The 26,639-nt window shown below is 56.8% G+C and overlaps 1 protein-coding gene across 1 annotated transcript in view; it reads left to right on the forward strand.

Moving 5' to 3' along the window:
• Window positions 1-21,766, forward strand: part of PAX5 (paired box 5) — a 203,863-nt gene extending 182,097 nt beyond the window's left edge. Inside the window, exons 10-11 of the mRNA XM_042781794.1 lie at window positions 15,787-15,873; window positions 21,690-21,766. Of these exons, the coding sequence (XP_042637728.1) occupies window positions 15,787-15,873; window positions 21,690-21,766 (164 nt within the window). The remainder of the gene's footprint in view (window positions 1-15,786; window positions 15,874-21,689) is intronic.
• Window positions 21,767-26,639: the final 4,873 nt, after the last annotated feature.

Below are 26,639 nucleotides of genomic sequence, written 5' to 3' on the forward strand. Positions count from 1 at the left end.
CAGCTGCCCTGAGGGTGGCCCCGGGAGGACTTGGGGACACCTGCCCCGCCCTCCAGCCACAGGTTCATGTCCCGCCCCCGGTCCACCTTCTTTGTCTTCCAGGCCTGACTTAACGTGGTCCACCGCCCCCTCCCCATCCCTGAAACATCGCCGTCCAAATGCCAGAATTCCCCAGGCCATAGCGGAGGATTGGGGGATGCTGGGAGTTGCGCGAGGAGCCCTGGTGGCTCAGAGGTTAAGCACTCGGCTGCTAACCAGTAGTTCAGTGGGGAGAGCCCACCAGCCACTCTGCAGGAGAAGACTGACAGCCCTGGAGACCCCACAGGATCGACTTGATGGGACAGGGGGGTGATGGTGACTGTGGGGTGGGCAGGATGCCCCGGCCAGGAGTCAGCACCCTTGAGGCTTTGACCTTCCTCCAGGTTTCCCAGCCATTTCCTTCAGGGGAGTCCGGTCCTTCCTCTGGACCTCAGTTCCCCGTGTGTCTGGTACAGAGACCCCTGTCTTCCTCCCAGGGCTGACGGGAGGACGCATAAGGGAGGCTAAACCAAAAAACCAACTCACTGCCATGGAGTTGACCCCAACTCATAGCGAACCCCGCTTGGGTTTCCGAGGCGGCATCTCTCTGGAAGTAGATTGCCCAGGCTTCCTTCCGAGGAGTGGCTGGTGGGTTTGAACCGCCAGCCATCTGGTTAGCAGTCAAATGCCTTAGGCCCTATGCCGCCAGAGCTCCCTAAGGGAGGGTAGGTAGAGGTGTTAATGTTATCCCATTTCATGGAGGAAGGAGCTGGACAGTGTGGATGTTACCCCATTTCATGGAGGATGGAGTTTCAGGGAGTGACTTGCCCAAGTGGCAATGGCAGGATAGAGCCCCATCTTGCTTGTTCAGGAGACCTCGTGATAAGAAAATGCAGGGCCCTGAGAGACAGGTCACATTTCTGCCTGTCGGTGTGGCCTATGCTCTGCACAGTGCCTGGCACGTCCTTGGTGCTCAACAAACGTGGGTTGGAAAAACAGGACCCACTGTCTTTGGGACACTCTGTGTCTGTCTCTGTCTCCCCTGACCCCTGGTGGCAGGGCAAAGAGCCTGCTACAGAAGGGACAGGTGACACAACAGAGCTTGGCTCAGGACCTTGCTGCCCATGCCAGGGTGCGGCCTCTGGCCCGGGGATCGCAGTGCCCTCTTGCCCTGTCAGCTGGGGGCTCCTGTGCAGTGACCAGCCTGCTGGTCTCTGCATGGCTGCCCCGCCCCTCTTGACTGTTTGAGCCTGTAGGCCTTTTTAGGCCTCAGATGGATGGAGAAGTTAGAGACCCTGAGAAATTCTGAGCCTCAGCGGGCTCCTGGCTTTGCTGGGGGGCAAGCAGGGCTGGGGGAGGGGAGCCCTGAGCCTCATGCTTCACAGAACCCCCACCGAGCACAGGACCCGGCACCAGCGACCTCCTGGAATCCTGTGTGGACCAAGGTGGACGCAAACACGTGGGCATGTGCAGGGCTGAGTGAAAAGCCGACCAGCCCGCCTAGCTCAGCCCACGTGCCTCGGGCCGGGTGCGTTTCCTTTCCACCTGTCCTTTGGTTTATTTGTTTGAAGGCCATGGCCAGAGGCCAATGGGACCTAAGGGCTCCTTGTGCCAACCTCTCAACAGCTGCGTTGGGCTGTTCAGAATGTGTGTCTTAGAGAGAACGAGTCCTGCCAACAACAGGCCCCAGGCTGCCTGAAGACAGCTCAGGAGTACATCTGTTCCCATCTCAGAGGGCTTTGCTCCGGCCTGAAATTCCCCTGGATGAGACAGGACCAAGGCCCACCCACTTCATTCTGCTGGAGGAAGAATAGCCCGGCGCCCCCTAGTGGAGAACTCGGACACAACGCCCTCCTGGATCCTCGGTGTGTCCCAGGGCAGGACCTTCTCCCCTGAGCACACCCGCCTCAGTTTACCCAGCGTTCCCACATCCGTGCTCTTGTGAAACCTTGCCACAACCTCCTGAGGTACCATTTGCAATTGCTTCCATTGAACAGACGTGGAAACTGAGGCTCAGAGAGCCAGCACTGCACTCCAAGTCCCTCCCACTCAACCATCCCAATCTGGTCCCATTCTGTGAGTGTCCTTGGCTTTGACCCATTGCGTGGCTCGCACGGCCATGCAGCCTGGCCCTCTCCAGCCTCGTAGAGGCCAGAGGTGCCCGCTCTGTGGGTGGGTCAGTCTTTCAGTAACTGCAGTGACATCCTCACTGGTCTCCTCACTGCAGGCCATTTCCCAGAGCAGCCAGAGTGGGCCGCCTCCCTCCCTCGTTCAGACTCCTGGACGGGTGGCCCAGATATCACTCAGAGTCAAGGCCAGCTCCCCTCCTGTGAGCCCGTCCCCTCCCTCCCTCCCTCCCTCTCACCTCTCCCCTCCAGCCACACGGGCCCTCCTACTGTTGCTGCAGTGACCACTCGCACCCCTGCTTGGGCCTGGCGTGTGCTCTCCCGTGTGCTTGGGTAGTCACACGGGTTGCCTCTCACTTCCTCCTAGCCTTTATTTAACAGTCACCGGCTTAGCGGAGTCTGCAAGTTTGCCCCCCTCCCCAACATGCCCTCCCCTGCTGCATGTATCTCCTTGACGTCTGGTTCCTAGCCAGCACGCTAGGAACATTCTCCGTTGCATTCTCCTTTGTTGTTGTCTGTTTGCTGCACTAGAATGTAAGCTCCGTGAAGGGAGGGGCTTTTTCGGGTCTGTGCACAGCTATATCCTCAGTGCCTAGAACAGTGCCTGGCACTTAGTAGGTGCTCAGTCAAGCTGGTGGATGGATGGAGGGATGAAATAATGCCTGTTGCCTACCTGGCATCCAGGCAGACACACCTCAGCTCTCCCAGCACACCGGTGCATGTCGCCACCCTGCTCGATATTATTTCCCTGAAAATGTCACCACTCTTCCCCCCTTGACTCCCAGAGTCATTTGCCTTCCTTCAGTGCACTCTCCCTCCACAGCCCCAGAGCCAGCTCTCAGGCAGGTCTGTGGGCTGGTCTCAACGGACATTTCTGAAAGTGTCGGTTCAATTGAAGAAGGAATGTATCTCCGTCAGCATGGCCGACTTCAGGGCTGACTGCTCACTGCACTCCCGGGGAAACTGAGGCCTCTGCTCCGGTGAGTCTGTGGTCCACGTAGAGCAGCACTCGAGCGACTGGTCCAGCCTTGGAAGTTGTGAGGACTGGCCTGAGGGCGGGCCCTACTCAGCTCCACTCACAGCGGGGAGGACGTGTGCCCACACAGTGCTGCACTGAGTGATGGCGGTGACTGCCCAGTGACCCGCCTGGAGCCCACCCACCCACCCACAAAAAGCTGGCCCTTTTTAGTGCGTTGGTTCGCCTCCAGTGCTTTGACTGCCATTTGCGGCCCCAGTTCGGAGGGCCGGGACCAGACATCAGTAAGGACGGTGCTCTGAGAATGCTGGGAAATTCTTTACTGTGGTCAGTGCTGCTCCGACATTTTTGCACACGCATCACTTGGGGATCTTACGAAGTGGATTCAGCTCAGGAAGTCTCAGGTGGGGCCCGCGATTCTGCTTTTCTAGCAAGCGCTCGGGTGAGCTGACGCTCCTGGGCCCCGCCCACACTGGTTCTCAAACTCGCTGCCCATTGGCATCACCTCAGACGTTTAAAAAAATGACCGATTCTCCTGCCCCACCTGAGAGATCCTGATTCTGCTGCTTTGGGGTATGGCCCGGTCCTGGATTTCCCAAAGCTCCCCGGATGGTTCCTGCGGCGGCTGCCCCATGGGAAAGCATTCTGACTTACAGAGAAGGCTTTGCCGGCCCTGTGAGGCCTGGTGAGGGGCTGGGGGAGCTGCGTCCACTCCCAGTGCACCTCTGATGGGTCGACAGAACCCGTCGAGGACGGAGAAGTGACCGGGAGAACTGGAGCAGCCAATGGGCCCACGGAGCCCAGATTTTTGGCTTTCAGCCCCAGCCTGCCTGTGGCACGGGTCCCCAGCCACCCGGACCAGATAATTGATGTGTGTGTGGTCCCCTCCCACAGACTGTGAGCTTTTGGTGGGCAGGGACCGTGTCTGATTCATTTCTGGCTGCCCTAGCCCCAGGCCCTGCTTGCGGGATTGAGTGTGTTCCTGGGGTCGCGGTGGGGCTCGGCCGTCTGTGCTGTCAAGCTGGTGGCACCCAGCGAGGCCTGCACACCGTGGCCGTAATTGTGGAGGTAAATCTTGTCTGGTCTCCTCGCAGACACTCGGTGAGGCGTTCCATAAATATGTCAGCAAAGCATTAAAATTTGATGATAGCCAGCACGGGTCGGGGCTGGCCCCGTGACTTCCCAGCAAGGTAGGACACCTTCACCCCGTCTCATTAGTCAGCGGTGGGGCGCTCGGGCCACCGTGCTGAGCCAGGGGAGGGGATTTCTTCCAAGGAAAACCCCTGGCTGCTCTGAGGGACAGGCCAAGGTCTAGGCCACAGCCAAGTGAAGGAAGTGAGCTTTGGGCGGGCTCCAGGCTGAAAGAAAGGGCCCCTGGACAGCCTGGGAATATGATGGCCGGTGCCGGGGCCTCTGAGCTGGAGGGGCTCAGGCCATTGTTTGAGTGTGTGAACGGGAGAGGCCCTCAGCTTTATCCTCAGCCTGCTGGACATGACCTCCTTGCCCATGAAGGACACTTAGCAAAGGTGGGGGTTGGGCTTGTCATTTAAGCAAGCGAGGGCCATCTGAGTAGGGGCCAGGGGAGAAAAGGCATTCCTAAGAGATCAACTTTCCCCATCTGCATTGACCATCTGGGGAAACTGAGGCCAAGAGAAGCTGGACAAGGGATACCAAGGCCATACTGTGATAGAGACTGAACTAGACCAAGGCCTTGACCTGCAATTGAGGCTTTCTCTACAAGCAAGAATTTTGGACATTTGTTGAAATAAGAGAAAAACGTCTGGAAAGATATTTGCATGAAAAGCAAGTCCCCGTGCATCCATTTATTCCTCACGTCAAGCACGTGCTATGTGTCGAGGGCTGAGAGCACAGAGTAACCCCTCACATTTGTATAAAACCAAACCCACTGACGTGGAGTAGATTCTAACCCACAGCGCCCCTAGAGGACAGAGTGGAACTGCCCTAGAGGGTTTACCAGGCTGTCAATCTTGACAGAAGCAGACTGTCTCATCTTTCTCCACGAGAGCAGCTGGTGGGCTCAAAATGCTGACCTTTCGGTTAGCACCGAGCGCTTAACCGCTGTGCCCCCAGGGCTCCTCACACTTGTACGACACCTTCTAATTCACAAGGACTTTAAGATGCGTGTCTGCTCTTTGGCCCAGTGAGCACCGTTATAACCGCATTACCAATGAGGAACTCAGGTTCAGAGGTCTGGGGACTTGTCCAAGGCCATTTGGCTAAGAAGTGGCTGAGGGTATTTGGACAGGACTGTCTCCAAGCCATGGTCTTTCCACTGCCTCACGGTGATCAACAAGAGGGGCTGCCACTGCTTTTTCTCGGCCTGTGCGGAAGATCAGCACTTGTCATCACTGGTATCATTGTTTACAAAGCCAGGATGTACTTCTGAGCTGGCATGGGGCTGGTGTCTTGGCCAGTGTCCTACATTAGTACCTGGCCTGTTGGGGAATTGGAAGAGAGGAATCCAGGCTCTCTAGCCCATTCCACTCCAGGACAGACTGTGTCCTCTCGGGAGTAGCTGGGGAGTGATGTTGCCCCCAGCCTCCCCACCAGGGAGGACCTAGACAGTGCAGTTTGACTCTCCACAACGTAGCTGGGATTGGTGGGCAGTAGATGGGAACAGATTTGGCTACCCCTCAAATGATGATGCTTGAGCCACCTCCTACAGGCAGTCTTCCTGGGTACCACTAGCCAGAAAGTTACTCTTCTTGTAAACTTGCCTCATCCTTTGCTGGTACCGGAACGTTTGGTTGTGGGTCTATGAATCCCCTTCAATGCAGGGAGTTCCCTGAGGACTGGGGTCCTGTTCCATTGAGTGCATCCCCTTGGGAGCCTGGCACAGAAGTCTGCATGGAGCAGGGCCACTGGGAATGCTGCATCAAATGAATTTGCCAGAATGAGGCCCATCTCCAGGATGTGGGTCAGAAAGCAAAATGTCATCCCTCAATCAGAGACCTGCTATGTTTGCCAAAAATTCAGGGTGTGAGGGCAGTGTAAACCTTAGACATTTGGGGAAAATACTACTGTCTCCCTTTTAAGCCATTATTTCCAGCTGCAAAGTCCCTCTGCTAGGAACTGTGAAAGGTGTGTCAAGACTTGTTTACATGTACAAACCCAGCCTCGGCAGGGACACAGGAACCCGGTGAGTTTGTCCAACACCCATCACACACCTGTGACTTGGATTTTCTTGGCAGTTCAGTGTTGTTCCAGCTGAACTCGGTGGCATCTGGGGCCTGGTGGCTGAAGTCATGGGCTTGGAGGCTTCTGGCAATGTTCTGCCACTCACAGGAAGTCTTCAGGTTTCGGAGCTGAGCATCCTCCGGTGGTCAGACAGGTGCAGAGAAGAGGCGTCTTCCCAACCCAGGCTCAGCCCGTGCACTTCAGTCTGACTCTTTCCTGAGCTGTACCTGTCAGTAGCTTCTGCCTTTCCCTTCTTTTCGTTACTGTTTGGCCCTTAGGGAGTGAACCAGCCTCCCAGCTGCCGTTATGTGGCCTCTGAGGAGAGTACCTTGTGTCCCTTTCCACCCGGGGGACCAGCCCTGTGGCCCCTGCAGCAAACATGGCTCACTTCTCTCTACTGTGTTTGGCTCCAGGCTTGTCTCAGAGACAGGTGGGCCCGTCATTTGGTGGTGTTCCACTCTGCACATTTGCCTACGGGTCCAGCTTCAAGGACCAGTGTCTCACTAGTTCCTCCTAGCATGGGCTTCTGCCATGTTTCTGTTCTGGCTGCGAGAGGAGCTGGCTCCAGGACCACCTGTTAGGTATCTGCACTGCTCCCTCAGGCGACATTTCTGTTGTGGGCAGGGCCCTGTGCTGGGGGCACTGGGACTGTGGGTCACCTGTCAGTCACTGGTGGTCAGCCTTGCTTCCTGCCCTTGAGGAGCGGCCACCAGCAGGGGAAACGAGCGGCGGCACAGACAAACCTGAGTGTGACATGAAGCTCCCAGGGCCATAAGTAGGTGGAGCCAGGCTGGGGTCAGGGAAGGGGAGAGGAATGGTTTCAGCCAAGATGGCTGATCCACGAAGGCTTCCTGGAGGGGGTGGTGTTTGAGCTGGGTCTTGAAGAGTTGGGGGATTGGGCATGAGAAGAGGAAGGAGAAGGCATTTCAGCTGAAGGACATGACAGAACCATGGAGGTGGGCCCTGTGGGGCATGTCCAGTAACAGCAGGTAGGCCAGTCAGCCTGGAACGTGGTGTGCAACAAGGTGGGGGTGGGGGGGGGGGGGGGGGTGGGGAGCTTGGAGAGAACCAGACCCTGAAGAGCCTGGAAAGCCATCAGGAGGCTTCCGAGCGTCGCCTTGCTGCTGGGTCCTCGTCAGCTTGCTGCCGGTGGCACTTCCAGGTGTGAGGGTAGCTGTGCTCCAGAGACAGGCATGCCAGCACCGGCGGCACCCCTGCCCACCCCACACGCACACAGATTGGGTGCTGCCTTGCCTCTAATGAGGCTGCAGGACCTGCTCCTTGGAAGCAAGACTGGGCAATCTCCTGCTTTGGAAACCCAAGGAGAAGTAGCTATGAGTCAGATCCGACTCAACGGCAGTGACTTTTTTTTTTGTCATCCATTGTTTGCTTAGATGAGGGTGACAGTGGGACAGCTCTTTGGAGCAAACTCAATCCCAGCAGGAGAGCGGGTTAAAATTGGACCAGAACTGCTTGAAACCTGCCATCACAGAAGCAGGGTCTGGTGGTGGCCTACAGAAGCCACACAGTCTCCAGAAAGGAGGTCAGCCTGGGGTACAAGACGGTAGTGCTAGGCTGCTTATTCTGTTGCTAAGGACACACTTGCTGCTAACATTCTGGGCAGCCCATTAATGTTTCCACTGGCCCTTTGTGGCCCAGGGGCCCGTCACTCCGGCTCTCGGTGGAGGTGCTACCCCGTGCCACTGGGGTTTATTGCTTTGGGGTTCCCTGAAGGGCCTTTGATCTTCTGTCCTTGTTGACTTCAGGGTGTGGGCTGTAGGCACCACAGCCCCCTCTTTTCTGAGGCCCAGGAATGTCACTTGACTTGCCACAGCCCTGGTCTCCATCCCGGCCTCCCTGGGCCAGCCCAGTGTGCCATCCAGCCACGAAGCCACAGTCTCCGGGAGAAACAGAAACAAGATTCGTTCCGTATTCACCCCGCCCTCTCGCCCTCTCTCTCGGTTTTTCTCTGCCCTGTTTTTCTGAAGGCCTCCGTGGCTGGCCTGAGTAGGTGGGAGAAGAGGTTTTTCCCAGGCATGGATCGATGCCCTGTGTGCTGGGCTGTCCGAGTTGACAGGCCTGACCTTTCCCAAGCTCGAGTTTTCATTTCCTTGTTGGGAGCCCTGGAAGGTCTTACTCTGCAGAGGCAGTGGGTGAGAGGCCTTGGCCTCCAAGAGGCTCAGGCCTGGATGGCAGTGGGAGGATACGGTGAAGACAGGAAAGGGCAGGCTTTCACAGCTGAGAGCCCTCTGAGGTCACTGAGTTAAGTCTCTCCCCACACACCCCTTTTGCAGACAAGAAAACTGAGGCTTGGTGAGAAGTCCCTTGTTCAAGGTCACCCTGGAGCTTTCCCAGAGCCCCAGAGCGCACAGATACATGGATTTGAAGGCTGGTTGCATCTGTGGGCGGTACTGTAGTCATGGCCACTCTAGTCACAGACGGCTTCCCTTGGGGTGCCTGCCGACCCCCGAGCCTCGGCACTGTCGTGCGTATCTACAGCCCACAGGCAGGAGCTGGAGAAATCTCCCAGCCCCCCTCAGACCCTCCTTCCTGCTCCGCCACCGCCAAGATCTGCTCTCCAAGCCCAGTTTGAATCCTTCAGAAATGGAACTTGGCTGCTAAGTCACTTTGAAAGACTTTCTGTATGTTAATTGCAGCACGCAAAGGTCTTAAGCAGAGGCGGGAGCCCACCATCTGCAGACGGGGTCGCCCCCAGCGCGCCCTGCAAATCCCCGTCATCTGGCAGGTGTCGTTTTGGGTTAATTAAGAGCTACGCCGAGCCCGTTTACCTGTCACGGCTGAGAATATGAGGAAACTTTGACTTCCTTGCCATCTCTGAGCTTTTAGTGGAGAGGAATCTGACAGTGCCTCTGATCCTGGTGCTTTCTGCCTGGAGCCGCCAGGACGACGCGTTCTGTGCGTTCGATCACGGTCCCTCTCAGCTTTTCGTCTTACCCAGTCCTTTCCAGCCACTTCATTTCGCAGTCGCCTCTTCTGCACTTGGAGGGCAGTGCTGCTTTGGAAAAACCCACCCTTTATCCAACCCAAATGGCTGAAGCCTCTGCTTCTGTGCGAGTCTTTGAGGAAAGAACGGACATTGCTCTAGTCTGGTCCACTTGGTGGCTTTGGAGGGCATTTCGACTTGGTCCAGGGTCTGTCCCAGCAATCAGGGTGTGGGTTGTCAGTGCTGGATCTCACGGCTCTGTGTTCATGAGGGATGGCCAGCTCAGATCCCCAGCTGGCCAGATAGATACCCCCTTCCTGGGCATGGGAGCACTTTCTGGGGGTGATGATAATGTTCTCTTTGGGGTTACACGGGTGGACCAGTTTCTCAAAACAGTAATAGTACCTTTCAGATTTGTGCATTTCATGATGTGTAAATGTTACATCAGAAGAAACAACTTGTCCATTAACTTTAAGTTAATTTAACTTGAGTTAATGATATGAGGGCTGAAGTACTTAGGGGAAACTGTATCGATGTTGGCAATTTACTTTGAAAAGTAAAAAAGTAAGGTGGATGAAAGACTGGAGGAAGAGACAGATGTAAGCTCAGCAGCCTGAGAAACCACTCATAGTGGTAGTAGTGGTAGCCCCCTGGGTAGCCTTAGAAAGTTCTTTTAACTTTGCTGTACATTTTGAATGTTTCAGACCTAATGAGGGGGTAGGGTGCTCACTGGTCCAGGACATTGGGGTGTTCCTTGGGACAGTAGACACGCTGGGCCCTGGGAATATGCACTTGGGGTCCCAGGCCTGGCTCTGTCCCTCACTGGCTGTGTGATCCCTGAGAGTTCCAAAGTTAAGGGAAATGATGATTTCAGACCTAGTAACCTGAGCTCTGGTAGCATAGTGGCTAAGGCACTTGACTGCTAACCAGAAGGCTGGCGGTTCAAACCCACCAGCCAATCCTCGTAAGGAAGGTTGGGCAATCCTACTTCCGTAGTGATACTGCCTCGGAAACCCAAGGAGGGGTCGCTATGAGTCGGGGCCAACTCGACAGCACAAAGCAACAACAACAACCTGTGACTGTAACAGGAAAGAGCTCTGGTGGTGTAGTGGGTTAGGTATTTGGCTGCTAACCACAAGGTTGGCGGTTCAAACCCACCAGCTGTTCTGTGGAAGGAAGATGAGGCAGTCTACTTCGGTGAAGATTTACAGCCTCGGAACCATGGGGGTTGCTATGAGTTGGAATTGATGGATGGCAATGGATTTGTTTTTTTGTGTGTGTAACAGGAGTCCATGGGTGGAGTGGTTGGTCAGCATGCTTGGATGCTAGCCCAAAGGACGGGGTTCATGTCCACCCAGAAGTGGGTCAGAGGACGGCTGGGCATCTCCAGAAAAACCCAGTGTGGTGTCCTGCTCTCACACACATGGAGCACCAGGGGTCAGAGCTGACTCGGAGGCTCCCGGTGCTGGTTTACTCTTAACTTGGTCCACGCTTCCTCGTCCTTGCCGTCCTGGGTCCCTCTGTTGCATTTACCCGGAACGCACAGAACCTTCCCGTTACAGCACCTGGCCAACTGCTCTGACATTTGTGATTGTGTGGCTGCGTGCTCATGGCCGCCCTCCCCCAGCAGAATGTAAGCCGGAGTGAAGCAGATTATGGCACTTTGTCGTTGAAAGAGGCTGATACCTGACCAACTCCCGACAGCCCCAGGACAGGTGCTATGTGCCTCCCAGTCGGAGGCCTCACTGCCCACCGAGGGGCAGCAGTGGCGTGACCTGGTGGCCCACTGAAGCCTTCCAGGGCTTCTCTATCAATACATAAGGAGAAGGTGTCCCAACTTGTCAAGAGATGCACAAAAGCATGGATCAGTTAGAGGAGAGATGCGAGGGGCCCTGTCCTCTGTGCTGGGCAGAGTCACTACCAAAGGTGTTGACTGTGGGGCCTGTGTGCGGGGCTGCCGCACCTCGGAGGGCCCCGGCCATGAGCCAGGGCGGAAGCTTCCATTTTCTCCTTTGGCTTACAGTCCCTGTGCACGAGGTCCTCACTGTGTCTGTGGGGTTGCAGCTCTAAAGGCTCCCAGGCTTTCCTGACCTCCTGCTTGGACTGCTGCAGCTGGTCTCCCTGGCTGCAGGCCTGCCTCCCGCTGCCTGCCCTCTGGGTTCTGGCCCTCCCGGTCTGAAGCCTTGGCTGGCTCCCCTGCCCTAACGGGAGGAGAGCATGACTTTCCTGACCATCCCCCGCTCCGTTGGCCTCTGCCGGGGCCTCACAGTGTGAACAGGCCCACCTCCAGTCCTCTGCTTGGCCCACAATGACCTGCCTCCCTTCTGCACAGCAAACTCCTACACATCCTTGAAGGCCCAGCTCCAGCTGCCCCTTGACCCCAGCAAGCTTCCCTGTGTGCTCCCCCAGACCACCTTCCTGAAGGAACCACCGTGTTCTAAGCTGCTGGTGTGAGATTTGAAGGAAAGAAGGTGAAGGTTTCTCAGATGTGACAATAGTGGTGAATTCCACAAGGGCATGAAGCCGAGGCCTGGAGCCCCCAGACCCAAAGAAGGCCAAGGTCGGGGGGGCCCACAGAACACTGAGGAGGGGTCTTCCCTCCCTGCTAAGAGCCTGGTGGTCATTGAGCAGTGAAGCTTGGGCTCTAGACAGGATGGACCTCTAGAGATCACTTGGTCTGATTTTCCTTTGACAGGTGGGGAAACGGAGGCCCGGAGTGGGGAGGTGGTGTCATCGAGGCAAGACAGTCCTGCCTGGGAGGCGGGAGCCTGGTTGTGGGGTCCTCTTCTGTTCTGGGCGACTTTCCCCCACCTTTCTGAAGCTCTGTCTCCTCACATGTGAAATGTGGACAACTGTACCCATCTTGAGCTCCACAGGGTTGTTGAGAGGGTTAAATGAGATCCTGGATGCCAGGGGAGCTTGGTGACCAGTGTAGGGTCATTGTCATCATGGTTGACATCGGCCAAGCATTTGCTGTGTGCTGGGCCCTTGGTGTGTTACTTCATTCAGTCTTCACAACGGCCCAATGAGGTTGGATCTGTTAATTTCCCCTGCTTTATAGAGGAGGAAACTGAGGCCCAGAGTTGTTGAGTGAGCTGATGAAGGTCACAGAGCCAGGAAAAGGCAGAGCCAGGATTAGAACCCAGGCAGTCTTGCTCGTAGCCTCTGTGCCAAACTGAGAGCCCCTGAGGTTCAGTGGGAGCACATGGGCTTGAGCCTGGGCCATCTCCTGCTTCCTGATCTGGCGAGGCCAGGTCTGTAAATAGGCAGCTTCCTTAGGGAGTGAGGCCCTGGCCTCCCACATCCCATGAGGTGAGGGCTCCTACACCCAGGGAGCTTCCATGTGACACTTCAGAGAGTCAGACACCATCCCAGAGTCCCCAGCAGGTAGCTGGGCCAGCTCCTAGGTCAGCTGCATGCCTGGAAATGGGCAACCTCCCCTTACCTAGAGTCCCCTTATCCAGAATGCATCACTCTCACAGGGCATCTCACAGGATGGGAGCCCTGCACTGAGGGCCCCACCATGCTACTACTCTTAGCCCACCAGGTAGAGTGGGTCCTTGTAGGTTCAGTTCCTCCACTGAGGGGCAGAATGGGGTGGCGGTTAGAACCTGGGCAGTGGCATCACATAAACTGGTTTGAATCCAGGCACATAAACCAGATCACACTCATTGCCACTGAGTTGGTTCCAACTGCCCCATCAGGTTTCCAAGGCTGTGAGTCTTTATGGAAGCAGACTGCCTCATCTTTTTCCCACGGAGTGGCTGCTGGGTTTGAACTGCTGACTTTTCAGTTAGCAGCTGAATGCTTTGACCGCTGTGCCACTAGAGATCCTCCAGGCACATAGTAGGCAATAGTAATGGTACTAGTGGCACTGTCATCTTAGAGTGATCTGTTCTGGAAGTCCTGGTTGACTTAGGCATTCATTCATTCATTCAACGAATAGTTCCTGGCACCTGCTAGATGCCAGGGCTGTTAGATGTTGGGTTAGAGACGTGAGCTAAACCGACACACCTCCCTGCCCTCTGGTCCTTAAATCCTAGTGGAGGAGGCAGATGACCAAGGAGATAAGCAAGGTACGCTGGACTGTGATCAGTCCTATGGAGAAAAATAAATCAGGAAGGAGGGATGGGGTGGAAGGAGTTTCCATCACATATGTGACGGCCAAGGAGGGCTCACAGGGAAGGTGCCATCTAAGCAAAGCCTGGAAGGAGGTGAGGGAGAGAGCCACGGGGCAGCAGCTGCGACACCACCTCTTCGCAGGAAGAACAGGTAACGCCAGTGATTTCTCCAGCATCTCCTGTCTGCTGTGGATGGGACACTAAGCTAGGAGTAAGGGGGACGGGACAGTGGGCGTAGAGAGGCCTCAGGCCCCGACCTGCAGGGGCAGCCACCCATGTTCCAGGACACACCCATGCTGACGTCAGGTCAGTGTGAGCTGTGCCCTGAGTGGCCAATCTAGTGCCAAGGGATGGACGGAGGTTGAGTCCACCTGAAAAAGGGCAGGAGAGAGGCTTTGCAGAGGAGGAAGCATGTGAGCAGGGCTCTGTGAAGCCAGGCAGGGTCCCCCCAAGGGCTGGAGCATGGTGGGGGACACTGGCTTAGCATGGCCTCTACAGGGGGCAGAGGTGTGTGTGGATCTTTGCACCCCTAGAAGCCAAGGCCAATTAGGGGTGGGGGATGAGTAAGCATACGTAAGTAACTAACTCCCTGAGAGTAGACTTGAAGGAACCCTGCTGGCACAGTGGTTAAGCGCTCAGATGCTAACCCAAAGGTTGTCGGTTTGAGCCCACCAGCCACTCTGCAGGAGAAAGACATGGCGGTCTGTTTCTGTAAAGGTTGACAGCCTTTGAAGCCCTACGGGGACAGTACTCTGTCCTATGGGATTGCTGTGAGTGGGAATTGACTCCATGACAGTGTGTTTTTTCAAGTAGACTTGAGACGCGCACATTTGTGTGCAGGACATCAGGGAGGCTTCCTGGAAGAGGTGGTCTCGGAGCTGACAGGAACGAAGCTGCTCCACGGCAACGCAGAGTGGCCTTTGCTAGAGCCGCCGGATGCCCAGCCCTGTCAGGAAGTGCCTCTGACGGGGCAGCTCCTTGGCGCCGGGAGCCAGAGGGCCGGGCGGCTGTGCCCCTCCTGCGGGCTGCGCTGTCTGTGAAGAGGGGAGAGGAGGAGCTAGGGCACTGATGGATAGGCTGCGGCTCAGCACTGTCACCGCGAGCCCTCCACACGCTGGAACCTGACACCCTGCCCGCTGAGGCATAGAGAACAGAGAATTGGAAGCTCAGCCTGTCAGCCTGGGAGTGGCCCCCAGAGAGGGCTGCGGAGGAGTGTGTGTGTGTGTGTGTGTGTGTGTGCACGTACACTGTCCGCCACACTCGTGCTCCATCTGTAGCTGCGGGGGGGTGGGGGGGCGGGGAGGGGGCCTGCCAGCCCAGGGAGGGGGTGGCCCCTCAGGCCCGCCTCATTGTTCCTGCCCCACCCTGCAAAGCCCCCGGGACCCCACTTTGGCCCTTTATGTGCATTCTTGGAGGGACCCCATGTAGACATGCTTGGGCTGGGGGCGACCTCATGGGGCCGTGTAGCTCCTGTCATTGCCGCCAAGGAAGAGCCCACGTGCTTTGTAACCAGGGGTTTCGAATGCCACTCACACGCAGCCAGCCACCTTCCCTCCCTCCGTGTCCCGCTCCAGGACCTCCATGGACACAGCCTGTGCCAGGCCAAACCCTGCCCTCTGGGAGCCCCAGAGCCGAGGCAGCGTGAGGGTAGGAGCTGAGAATCCCAGTCTGCGTGAGCTGGTGGGTGGTCAAGGCTCCTCCCAGGGCCGAGAGCAAGTGCACAGGAGGCTGTCCGTGGGGCCTCCGCCTCCAGGGACAGCTGGGCTCGCCCTTCCCACCTGAGGGTGCCACGGGTGGCCACCAGCAGTTCCTTCCCTGGCGCCTGGAAGGCCCCAGCCGTCCCCGTCTGTGCTCACTCAGCGCTTTGCTTGTCCCTTCATTTCAGCAAAGCGCCATCTGCCTCCTCTTGGCAGAGGATCTGGGTTTATGTCTCATCTCTCCGACTGGAGCGTTCCCTCGTAGAACCACGGTGCAGGGACCAGACTAGAACTGAGGTCACCTTCGGCTTCTCTGGTCCAGAGCCTCTCAGGGAGGATGTGGGCATTGGGACTAGATCCATGCTGGGCTTCTGGGGTGGCCTGTGAAAGGCCTGTGAGAGACCTTGGGCATTGGTCGCATCACTTGTAAAGTGGGCCGGTGACCCCAGGGAATACTTGGCACGTGGAAACTCCAGAGTACACCCGAGAGGCTGGTCACTTTCTCTGAAGCAGAAATGGATTTGGGGTAAAGGCAGACAGTGCCAGTGACGACCGTCCACTTAGTAAGGACGCGGCCCCCACTTGCCTTCTTCGGTTCTGCAAAGCACCTGCAGTCCCTGGCGCTCTGGCTGCCTGGGACCCAGGGCTTTTTCTGAACCTGCTTTGATGTTTGCCTCCTGTTTCTCTCTCTCCCCATGACATGCAGGGAGTGAGTTTTCCGGGAGTCCCTACAGCCACCCTCAGTATTCTACGTACAACGACTCTTGGAGGTTCCCCAACCCAGGGCTGCTCGGTGAGTACTGCAGAGGCCTGTGTGGGCCCTGGGCCATTCAGGGACCCTCATGGGGCCCCTTCGTGGGGCTAGGGTCCCTTGACATCCTGAGGTCTGGTCACGGATGTGGGTGGGTAGCTGGCCCCAGACACATAGAATGTGGGGGCTGTAATAGGGGCCCTGAGGCTTTCATCTCCTCCCGGCTGTTTTTGGAAGACATTTTATGGCAAGAAGGGGAATAGCGAAAGAAAAGGAGATTGAGGAGGAAAAAGGAAGGTAGGAAAAATGCCTGACCTGTAGTTCTACAAAATCATTACGTGTTCATATAAGAAACCCATAAATCAGAGGGAGCAAAGAGGCCAACCCAGGTTGATGGGTAGTGGCTGCTTGGAGAGGGCTCTTGATGAGGACTCTGAGGCTGGAGATTGATTAGTGATGTCTGCCCTGGACACCACCAGAGCCAGCTGCTTTGCAAACTCGTTGTCTTGTAGCTGAAGGGCTGCCAAAGCCCGGCGTTCAGGGCACAGCTGGTCCATGGCTGGGGCTAGCATGAGCTGGGAACGTCATCAAGACACTTGGGCCACCCCAAAGGCCAAACAGGCCAATCTAACCCCAAAAAGGCCAGAGAGAGGCTTTTGTTTTGTTGGAATGAACTTGCAAGAAACAGGCGGGCAAGGGATAGCTAAAGCTGACGGCCCTGGAGCAGGAAGCAGGGCCCTGGCTCACAGATGTCACTCACCACCTGGGGGGTGGAGCTAGCCAGTTGCCTGCAGGCAGCAACGCTGATCCCTCCCCCAGTGGCCAGCTGAGTATTTCCACAGTTAACGGTCAGACGTGGAAGGGCCCTCTGAGACCATGCAACTTTGTCCAGCTTAACAGGCCTAAGTGAGAAGCTGTTAATTCCTGCACTCAAAAACTCTCACTGCCGTCGAGTTGGATGCGACTCAGAGCAGCCCCTCCTTGGGTTTCCGAGGAGGTATCTTTACAGAAGTAGGTTGCCCAATCTTCTTTCCAAGGAGTGGCTGGTGGGTTTGAACTGCCAGCCTTCTGGTTAGCAGTCAAATGCCTTAGGCACTGCACCACCAGAGCTCCTGGCATCCTTAATTATTTTAGGACCGAGAAGCACAGGCTTCGTGAGAACTCAATGACCTAATGTCTTCTAACTCGAGTTCCAGGCCATGGGACTGTGAGGGGGCCATGAATCTCAGCTTGGCTCCTTCCCACACCTGCTTTGGTATGGACACCATCCCTGTCTGGTTGCTGCCATTCCATGCACTTGGGCCTTGCCTGCCAGAAACATTGTGTGTGTTGTGCCTACCTTGTGGATGAAATAAGGAACAATGACAATTAGTGCTCCAGGGCCCTGTACCTGGGAGATTTCCAGTCTTCTCTCACAAGCCTGGGCTCTGACCATCTGTCTCCTCCCTCGAGGGGAACGGAATCTGTGGACTGATATCTCAGACTTCTTTTTTGGTTTTGGTTAAAATCACTTCTAAGTATTAAACTAGAGTCTCCTTGGCCCAAATGTTTTTCCTTAAACTAGCGCCCCGAGAGGTCTCACTCTGAGTTGGCCCTGCTTCCAGTCTCAGGAAGCAGGAGCCAAAGGCTGGTCCTGACCCAGGGTCTCCTAGCACAGAGTAGGGGAAAGGTGAGGAGGCCGGGGGAGGTGGGGCCTGGGCCTAGGATCCCTCCCTAAAAATTTCCCTCAGACTGGACCACCCACAGGAGATGTGGCATGAAGGAGTTTGGATGGAGATATAACCTCAAGGAGGCAGTGCTGCCCAGACAGTATGTAGTTCTGTGCAGTGTCTGAAGGGGGCAAGTTGGGGCTTGAAACCAGCCCATGTGTGGCACAAAGCCACAAGGCTGTAGCTGCCCAGAGGGGCCACCTTTTTCTGGTCATGAGGTGTGCTCTAGGTTGGGAGTGACCCTCATTTGCCTGGGAATTCAGGAGACAGAGAAGGGAAGCAGGGGCCACCTGGGCAGATGCAGCAAAGGGATGGGGTAGGAGGTGGGGTCCTAGCAGGAATGCCAGTCTGAGTGCGCCTGGCTGTGTGGGAAGCTGGGGCCAACGGGGACAGGGAGGGAGGGTGGACCGAGACGACCCGCGAGGCCTCTGGGTGAACTCCCCCTGCCTGCCTTTTGGTTGTCAGTGTTAACCGTGTTCCCCACCCAGCCAGCCACAGCCAGCTACTGTACAGGTGAGTCCAGCTCCTGGCGGCCCCACGTGCTGCAGGGTAGGGCTGCGCTCTGTCGGGTTCTCGTGGCTGCGAGCTTTCGGAAGTAGGCTTTCTTCCGAGGCACTCCGAGGTGGGTTCGAACTGCCAGCCTTTTTGGTTAGCAGCTCTGCCCTTAACTGTTGGCATCACCCAGGGGTTCCTACCCTCCAGCCGGGGCTGTGGAAACCTGTTCTGAGGTTCCTTGGTGCTCCTACTAGAGCTATAGGAGTGTGGAATGAGGTGAGACCCACTCACACACACACACAATCACACCCACACTCACCCACAACACACTCTCACATTCACACACACTCACGCAGATGTACACACACTCACACACACATTCATACACTCACACACACACGCACATTCATACACACACTCACATCACACCCACACACTCATACACACACTCACCCATGGGCACTCCTGTCCTCACAGACCCCAGGTCCACTCTCACACCCTGTCGCCCCCACTGCCAACACCTGGGCCACCTGCTGGAAGCCAGAGTGAGGAGCACAGCAGAGCCGTCTAAGGAAGCAGGGTCCACACCTGCTCACGGTTTATGGGGCAACTTCCCCACTCTGTGCCCGTCCACTGGCCAGGGCTGCAGTGACTCAGCGTCCCGGCGCTGCTCTGGGCTGGCCTGGAGGCAGGAGGGATGGGAGGCCCCACAGTCAATTAGGGTTAGAGTGGGCCCCCCCAGCCTCTGTAAGGGGATTAGTGAAGGAGTGGGACCCCGGCATGACCGTGTCAGGAAAGAAATTGGTGATAATGTGAGTTAGAGACGAGGAATGACAGAGGAGAGGCAAGCTGACTCTTGGCGGAGGCCTAATGGGCACCAGGCAGACAGGGCTTTGGGAGGTGTGTTCTCATCGCTCAGAGTAGATGCAAGCGTTTCGATTTCACCGTGGGCCCGGTTCTGAGAGCAGCGACACACACTGGACAGCCTGGCAGACACTAAGCTTTGGCACGGAAGTGAATCAGAGGCCGAAGTAGCTTGGGCTGGGGGATCGGGGCCCTCCCAGTAGCCTTCTCTTCCATTTCCTGTCCTTGGGGCCGTTTGTGGGGACAGCCAGTGTGGTCTTTTCCAGAACAGTGGCTCTGTCTAACCATGTGCCATTTCCGGGCCTGCAGGGATGGCCCCTCACACACACACCTCTCCCCCAGGCCTATCTGTGGCGGCAGATGCTCTGTGGGAGCCTGTCCTGAGGCTGTCCCCATCCCACAGAAGAGCCAGCGGAGGGAAGCTGACAGGGCTCTCTGAGTCAGCGCTCCCGGAGGGTAGGTGGCAGATGGGGCCTCAGAAAAATCCACTTGTGGGGATGCTTAGCAGGGGTGGTGTCTGTGCCTCAGGACCGGCACAGGGAGGCCACGCCGGCTCCGTCACCGTCCTTGCTGTCGGAGGCCGTGTTGCCTGGCTGAGGGGTGGAGGGCAGGGAGTGCTGCATCTGCTCCTCAGGGCTGGGGTTGGAGGGAAGCAATACATGCCCCAGTATCTTCCCTGGTCCCGCCTCTTGACTGCATACCAGCTTCTGCTGGAGGAAGATGAGGCAATCAACTTCCATGAAGATTTACAGCCTTGGAAACCCAGTGGGGGTCACTATGGGTCGGAATCCACTGGGTGACAGTGGTTTGGTTGTTTTGGGTTTATGTGACCTTGGGTACATTCCTTAATTTTTCTGTGCCTCAGTTGCGTCTGTAAAATGAGGACAGTGGCAGTTCCTATCTGGTAGAATAGTGGCCGTGCTGGTGGCTCAGGGCTGGAGTTCTCATCTTCCGTGACGGAGACTGGGTTTGATCTCTGCCAACGCGTCCTGTCAGCCACCCCCGCCTGTCATGGAGATTTGGGTCTTACTGTGATGCTGACAGGCTTTGTGGGGCTTCCAGACCAAGACAGACCAGGAAGAAGGGTGCCTCTCAGAAACCTCATCCCAAGGTCTAGTCGAGGGAAGCAGGCTGGAGGCTGTGGGAACCAGAACTGGACATGTGGGCCCTCACATTGGCCCTGTCCAGATGCCGTTAGATGGAGGTTTGTGCCCTGCCCTTCTCCCAGCTCCACACAGACCCCAGTCTCGCCTGTCCTTCAAGCCCAGCCCAGAGTCCCATCTTCTAGGAAGCCCACTCCTGTCACAAGTCTGCCTTCCCCTAGAACTCTTTCCTCAGCGCTCTGGCCTTCTTGAGGCTGAAATTTGCCTCATTATTACCCAGTCCTGCACCCAATAAGGAGGGAAGGTTGGGCAACTACTTCCGTAGTGATACTGCCTCGGAAACCCAAGGAGGGGTCACTGTGAGTTGGGTCCAACTCGACGGCACATAACAACAACAACAGCAGCACCCAATAAAGGAGCTCTGGGTGGCGTAGTGGGTACAGCATTGGGCTGCTGACCAGAAGGTCGGTGGTTCAAATTCCTCAGCTGCCCCACATGCAGGAAGGTGAAGCAGTCTACTCCCGTAAAGACCCACAGCCTTGGAAACCCAGTGGGGGCCACTGTGAGTCAGAATCCACTCGATGGCAGTGGGTTGGGTTGCTTTTTTTGCATCCAGTAGTGAGTGAATTAGTGAATGAATAAATGAATGGGCGGAGTCCTTTACTGTGCTTCCCCAGTATTTGCTGAATGAATGAATGAAAATAAGCACCAGAGCCGTTGTTCACTCACTTACCGAGCCCAGCCGAGCACATTCATGCATCAGACCCCAGGCTGGGCACCGGGGCTCAGCCCCCAGCACAGTGGGGCCAAGCCTCTGTCTTTGCAGGGGACGGGGGGTCACAGAAAGACACGATTGCCCATGCACTGCAACCTGCACAGGAGGGTCAGCAGCTCGGGGGGCTTCCAGAGGGGGGACAGGAGCACTGGGGCTTGAAGGTGGCATCAGAGTTTGACAGAGAGGAAGGGGAGCGGACACAGGGCTGTGCCAGGCACAAAGCACAGAGTGAGGCAGGGCACAGAGCAGGTTGATGGTACCCACCCTGCCAAGGCCGTTCTGAGATTTCAATGAGAAAGCGTATATAACGACAAAGCAGCGTCAGACAGAGGGATTGCTCAGCTCACGGTCATTGCTGTTAGCATTGTGGTGCGTCCAGGAACTGCAAGGAGTCCATTCTCTGGAGGGTGGTGTGTGGTGTGGGAAGGAGAGGTGGTTGGTATGGGATGTAAACCCAGGGAGCCAGGCAGGGGCCATGCCACCAAGCAGCCGCAGGCCAAGGTTGCAGGTGAGGACCTGCCACCCTCTAGGTCAGAGCCTGGCCAGTGTTTTCTGTCAAAGGCCAAACTGTAAGTATTTTAGGCTTTGTGGGCCATCCGGTCTCTGTCACGACCACTCAGCTCTGCTGTTTTAGCAGAGCACAGCCAGCCAGCGATGAGAAGCAAAGGAACAGTGTGGCTATGTCCCGGTGACCACTTCATTTAAAAAACAAGAGGTGGGCAGGGTTTGGTCTGAGAGCCCCAGGTGATGAGGATGAGACCTTGGGAGCGGGCAGCGGCCTTTGGGGAGCACCTGGGTCAGAGATCTTGGTGAAAGAGGATGGTGGCCTGGACGGGGTGAGGCAGAGGAAGGGACAGAGGTGGGGAGATGGTGGACACCCTCCAACCTTGGTGCCCCTTCCATGTCTTCCAGGCTCCCCCTACTACTACACGGCCGCTGCCCGAGGAGCCGCCCCGCCTGCAGCCGCTACTGCCTATGATCGTCACTGACCCTCAGAGACAGGCGGGCGCCAAGCACTTACGACACATATCATTGAGGGCGAGAGCCTCCCGGCCCCCACCAAGACAGCCAGAGGGGCCCGACACAACTGTTCCCAGCCACCCCTACTCACCTGAATTCCCTCCCTCCCTCTTCCTGCCAGAGCCTCTGGGGTCCTACGGCAGTGCTGCTGGGCTCTGGGTGTCTGTCCACACCTAGTCATCAGCGAGACTGTCCCAGCTGCGCCCGGCTCTCTGCAAACCAACAGACAACTGCAGCCCAGTGCAGCCTGCCAGCCCCCCACTGCCTGACTGCGCCGTCCTGGCCACCCCAGGCTGGAGGGCGAGCTTGCTTTGGGTGCTTCAGCAGCACCCCTGTAAATACCTACTTACTTGTCTTTGGGCCTGAAGGTCCAGCCGAGCAGACTGCCCCCCCATCACGCGTCCTGTGCTCGTGGTGCGTCACAGAACGTCTGGGACCTGTGTGCAGAGTGTCCCCTGCGCCTGGGTGCTGCCCTCGGATGGGCTCCGAGTGTCCTCGAGACCGGGATGCCCATGGTGGGGCCCCGGCCCCCTGCTCATCTCTGCTTCTCTCCTGTCTTCACCAGGAGTCACATGTGCTGTGCTCCCAGCTGCCCCTGGGGCCCCTCGCCAGGCGCAGTGCAGTGCCACCGTCTCTCTTTCAGATCAAAGGACTCAACGAGAACTGTCTAGGACATTCCTCAGCCACTGCTGTAAGGAAGGATGTCATCCAGGCTATTGACTGCATTGCAGACTCTTCGTGTCAGCACTCAGTGGGACACAGGGTCACCGGGCCAAGCCAAGGAGTGGCTGGAGCCTCGCTCAACCCTCTCAGCCCCCAGAACTGCTGAATTGGGCTGGGACGGGCTTTCTGAGGCATACCCAGGCTCGAAATTACGTTGGACACCCTCCATGGGCCATGAAATTTTTGTAGGAACACACCCTCTGACCCCAGTGAGTGGATTCTGGGCAGGCTTGTCCCAGCCATATAGACAACGTGGATTTCTCCTGTGCCAAGGCCACAAGCACCCCACAGCAGTCAGCCAGGACTTCCTGAGTGCCACCTCGGGGAAGCCCCTCCCCAGCTTCATGGAGTTTAGCATGCATCTGGGAGTAGAGGAGGTGGGGTGGGGAGCAGATGCCTAACCTCACCACGTGGGTGCCTAACTGTTGGTACAGGCGGTCATGATGGTCAGGGCCATAGCCAGGGGCATAGGAGCACAAAGAGGGAGCTTGGAGAACTCACTGTGGCTGGAGGGGTCAGAAAAAGCCACGTGGGGGGAGAGAAGGAGGCCTCTTGGGAGAGGGGCAGGGTGAGCAGTACGTCTGAGAAACTGGTGTGGGAATCGGAAGTGGTTTTGATAACGGCAGTGCCAGGGGCCACAATCTCTTTGCGGCCTTGATTCTTTGCACAGTCTTGTGCACTCCAGACAGCTGGGTGGAGGCCCTGTCCAAGCTTGAGAAATGTCTGAATGGTAGCAATGACGGTGGGCTTTGTAGTCAGTCTCCTGACAGCGCCCCTGAGGTCTGCATTGACCAGGTGAGTGGAGAGCTGGGCAGAGAACCTGGGTTTGGGGTTCTCAGGCCTGGGGGGTCTTGTCCTGGCTGCATCCCTGCCCTGCTGTGGGACCACAGACAAGGCCCTGCACCTCTCTGTGCCTACAGCAGGGTCACCTGACAGCTCTCCCTCCCAGGAACTAAGGCTGTGACAGGGCCTAGGACAGGCCTCTTCCTGGAAGGAAGCTTATGGGGGTGGGCACGTGGGTCCTACCATTACTTGGACCAAATGAGAAACAAGAAGAGCCAAGGGGGTGGGAGTTAGAAGGACATTAAAAAAACCTACCGTAATGCCCTTCGGGGAAACTAAGGCCCAGCTTGGGGAAGCCTGGGCCCACGTACTAAGACTTATGCCCGCCACCAAGTGCTTTGTCCCCCAGCACCCCACAAGTTGGTGGGGCAGAAGAGGGAACTGGGGTTCCACAAGGTGGGGTTCCCAAGCAGTGACTGGCAGAGGTAGGGCTGGGACCTAGCACCTGGTGATCCCTGCCACCCCATCTGTCTACCTCCCATCCATGGGGTGGGAGATTGACAGTGAGGGCTGCAAGAGCTGGTTCTGGTCCCTTGGGTCTGTTAGGACTACAGTGCAGTCACCCAGGCCAGAGGTGGAGCCCAGGCGGCAGCTGCCAGCTGGCACTCTCACCTCCTGGCGGCCTCCTGGGCAAAGAAAGGAGGTAGCCAGTGCAGAGCCCTCCTCCAGGAGCCTCCACCTGACAGGTAGCCACCAAGCAAGGTAGGAGACAGCCCCTCTCTTCCTCCCTCCTTCCCTTCTGCAGGAAGCAGTGGGGTTAGGGGTCTGCAGCACCCTTTGACCCCATGCCCGCTGCCCACCCCTCTCCTGGGATGATTGCCCCACATCTTTGGATCCAGATCCTGGTGGTTTTGGGCTCGGGGAGGTCAGCCTTCCCTGAGCCAGCTGCCTGAGTCGCACCCATTCTTCCCCACAAACCCCATGTGAGGCCACAGCGACCCTCCATCCAGCCCCTTCCTCCTCTTAACCCTGTAATGAGCCGCCCCTCCCCACCCCGTATCCTTCCTCTCTCACCTGGGGCTTTGCTGGTCCTTAGACTGGATTTGTATGTATGAGACAGCCACTCGGTTCCTGGGCTGCCAGGCAGAAGCACAAGAGCACAGAGATGCACACGCATGTTGCACACCCACAGACCTGCTCTCACCAGTTGCGAGTTCCCACGCCGCCTGGCGGAGCGGGCGAGGAGCTGGTGAGAAGGCTTCCAGGGCACACAGGCCGCTGAGTAGCAGCAGAGACTCCAAATGGAGGACCCAAGTCCAGGATCTCACCAGCACCGTGGCAGGGGGCCTGGGGCGCCCTCCATGGAGCTTCAGCTCCGTGTCCCGGCTCTGACTTTTTGAAAAGGACATTGTGAATTTTATGAACATTTTTCATACCATTAGTCTAGCTGCAACCTAGCAAACTCTGATGACATATCAAACCCAACATCCCTTTCCCCAGGCGCCTTAGTTGGGGTCAGCCCTTTAATAACTGCTGTTTGTATGGTGCTTTACAAACTTTTACCACACCGTGGGCAGAGGTCACACTCCCATTGTACAGATGGAGAAACTGAGGCTCAGGGCTCACACGGCAAGATAGAGGTGAAATGAATTCTCAGTCTCCGGGCCCATCTTCTCTCCACAGTATCATGTTTCTGCCATGACAGTGTGTGGTTTAGAGACACCCCCAGTCCCCTAGAAACCCTTCAGACTCATACTGAGGGAAAACAGAGCAGGGGCCCAGGGGCTGGCCTGAAGGAGAGACCTGAGGCTTGGTGGCTTTGCTGGTCTGACTGGATTGCCATTAACACAGAAACTTGAGTCTTGGCCCAAAATCATAGCAATCCTTTGGAAGTTTCATCCTGACTCATTCCCTGCTGTGCCCTGAGGCTCAGGGGGGCATTTGGGGCTTTCCAAGGCCGTGCCGCCATCGTGAGGGGCCTGTCTTTCAGGGCCCAGGGTTCCTGGGTCCTTCCTGCTGTGAACAGATGCCAGGCCCCGATGTGAGAAGCAGATGTTCCCGAGCCAGAGCGCGAGGGGGCCCACAGGACTGGGAAACACAAATTCCAATCTCTCCCAAGGCCTGAGCTCTGGACTCACAGGTCAGGCAGGTGGTGGCCCCTTGCTTCTGATTGCCCCACTGAGAGGCACTCAGGCGTGAAAACTTGAAAAGTTCTGCCAAAGATGTCAGTTGGCCAAATTTCACTGGCCACCAGCTTGCACCCGGCCTGTGCCTCAGGTGACCAGCAAGTCAGTGGCAAAAATTAATAACCTGCCCCCCTCGCACCCCCCATCTTGGGCTATGCAGATGGTTTGGTCTTTGAAGGTAGGGTGGTGTATGTAGGACGTCGCGTGTGGCAGGGGTAGGGGGGCCGTTGGCTTTTAAGGGGAAGAAAATGGGGACCTTTTCACGTGTACAGGAAAGAGTCCCAGATGTGGCCTGCAGGGCAATGAGGGGTGAAATCCCTTTATGAGAAGTCAAGGCAGCTGTCCTGCCTTGAGCAGTCTGTGGTTCCAGCACCCCAGCCCCCTTTCTGGATGACATTTCGGTTAGAATTTAGCACCGAGCCATGGGCACAAGTCTTGAAAACAAAGCAAGCTTCTGATAAGTAGGTGGAAACGAGATCTGTGACGCAGCTGCCAGGAGGGTAGAGAAAGCCCAAGCCCTTGGACCGACCAGGCTTAGACTGGTGTGGGTGGGCCCTCCATAGAGGCCAGCCCTGGCCCTGTCCCCTGCCTGGGACCCCAGCTCTGATGGCTTCCAGGCAGCAACCAGTGCTCCTGGACAATTTATTCCTCTAGATCCTTTGACCTCAGAGAAGTCCAAGGCAAGTGCATATCTTAAAAGGTACCAGAGCACATTATTGGAAAGTTGGACAGTTCCGGCCACGACTCCTAGCCCACAGCCTGCCCACCTCCTGGCAGCCCCTTCAGCCCCTTGTCCCCGGATCTCAGGGGTCCATCTTGCATATTCATACAGAAACCACAGTGTTTATCCACACATCGCCACTGTCAGCTCCTGGCTGCACCTCCAGGTCCCAGGGGGCCAGCCACAGGACTGCAGAGACTCCCCTGTCTGGGAACAGGCAGACCCAGCCTCCCCCTCACTGGCGGTTCCTGGGCACTCAGGCCCTGCTCCGGGATGCCCCAGGACCCTAGGGGACCTCAGGGCGCGTCATTGTAGAGTTCCAGCCCCCATGGTCCCAGGAGCCCGTTTAGCTAGTCTGAGGGTTGAGGACCACCATCCGGTAAGTCAGCTCTCCTTTTCACGTCTTAGAGCACTGAGGAGCACGGGGGG

This window comes from Orycteropus afer, unplaced genomic scaffold, assembly GCF_000298275.1.
Source record: "Orycteropus afer afer isolate SDZICR_OR568_19922 unplaced genomic scaffold, OryAfe1.0 scaffold00174, whole genome shotgun sequence".
Taxonomy (NCBI): Eukaryota; Metazoa; Chordata; class Mammalia; order Tubulidentata; family Orycteropodidae; genus Orycteropus; species Orycteropus afer.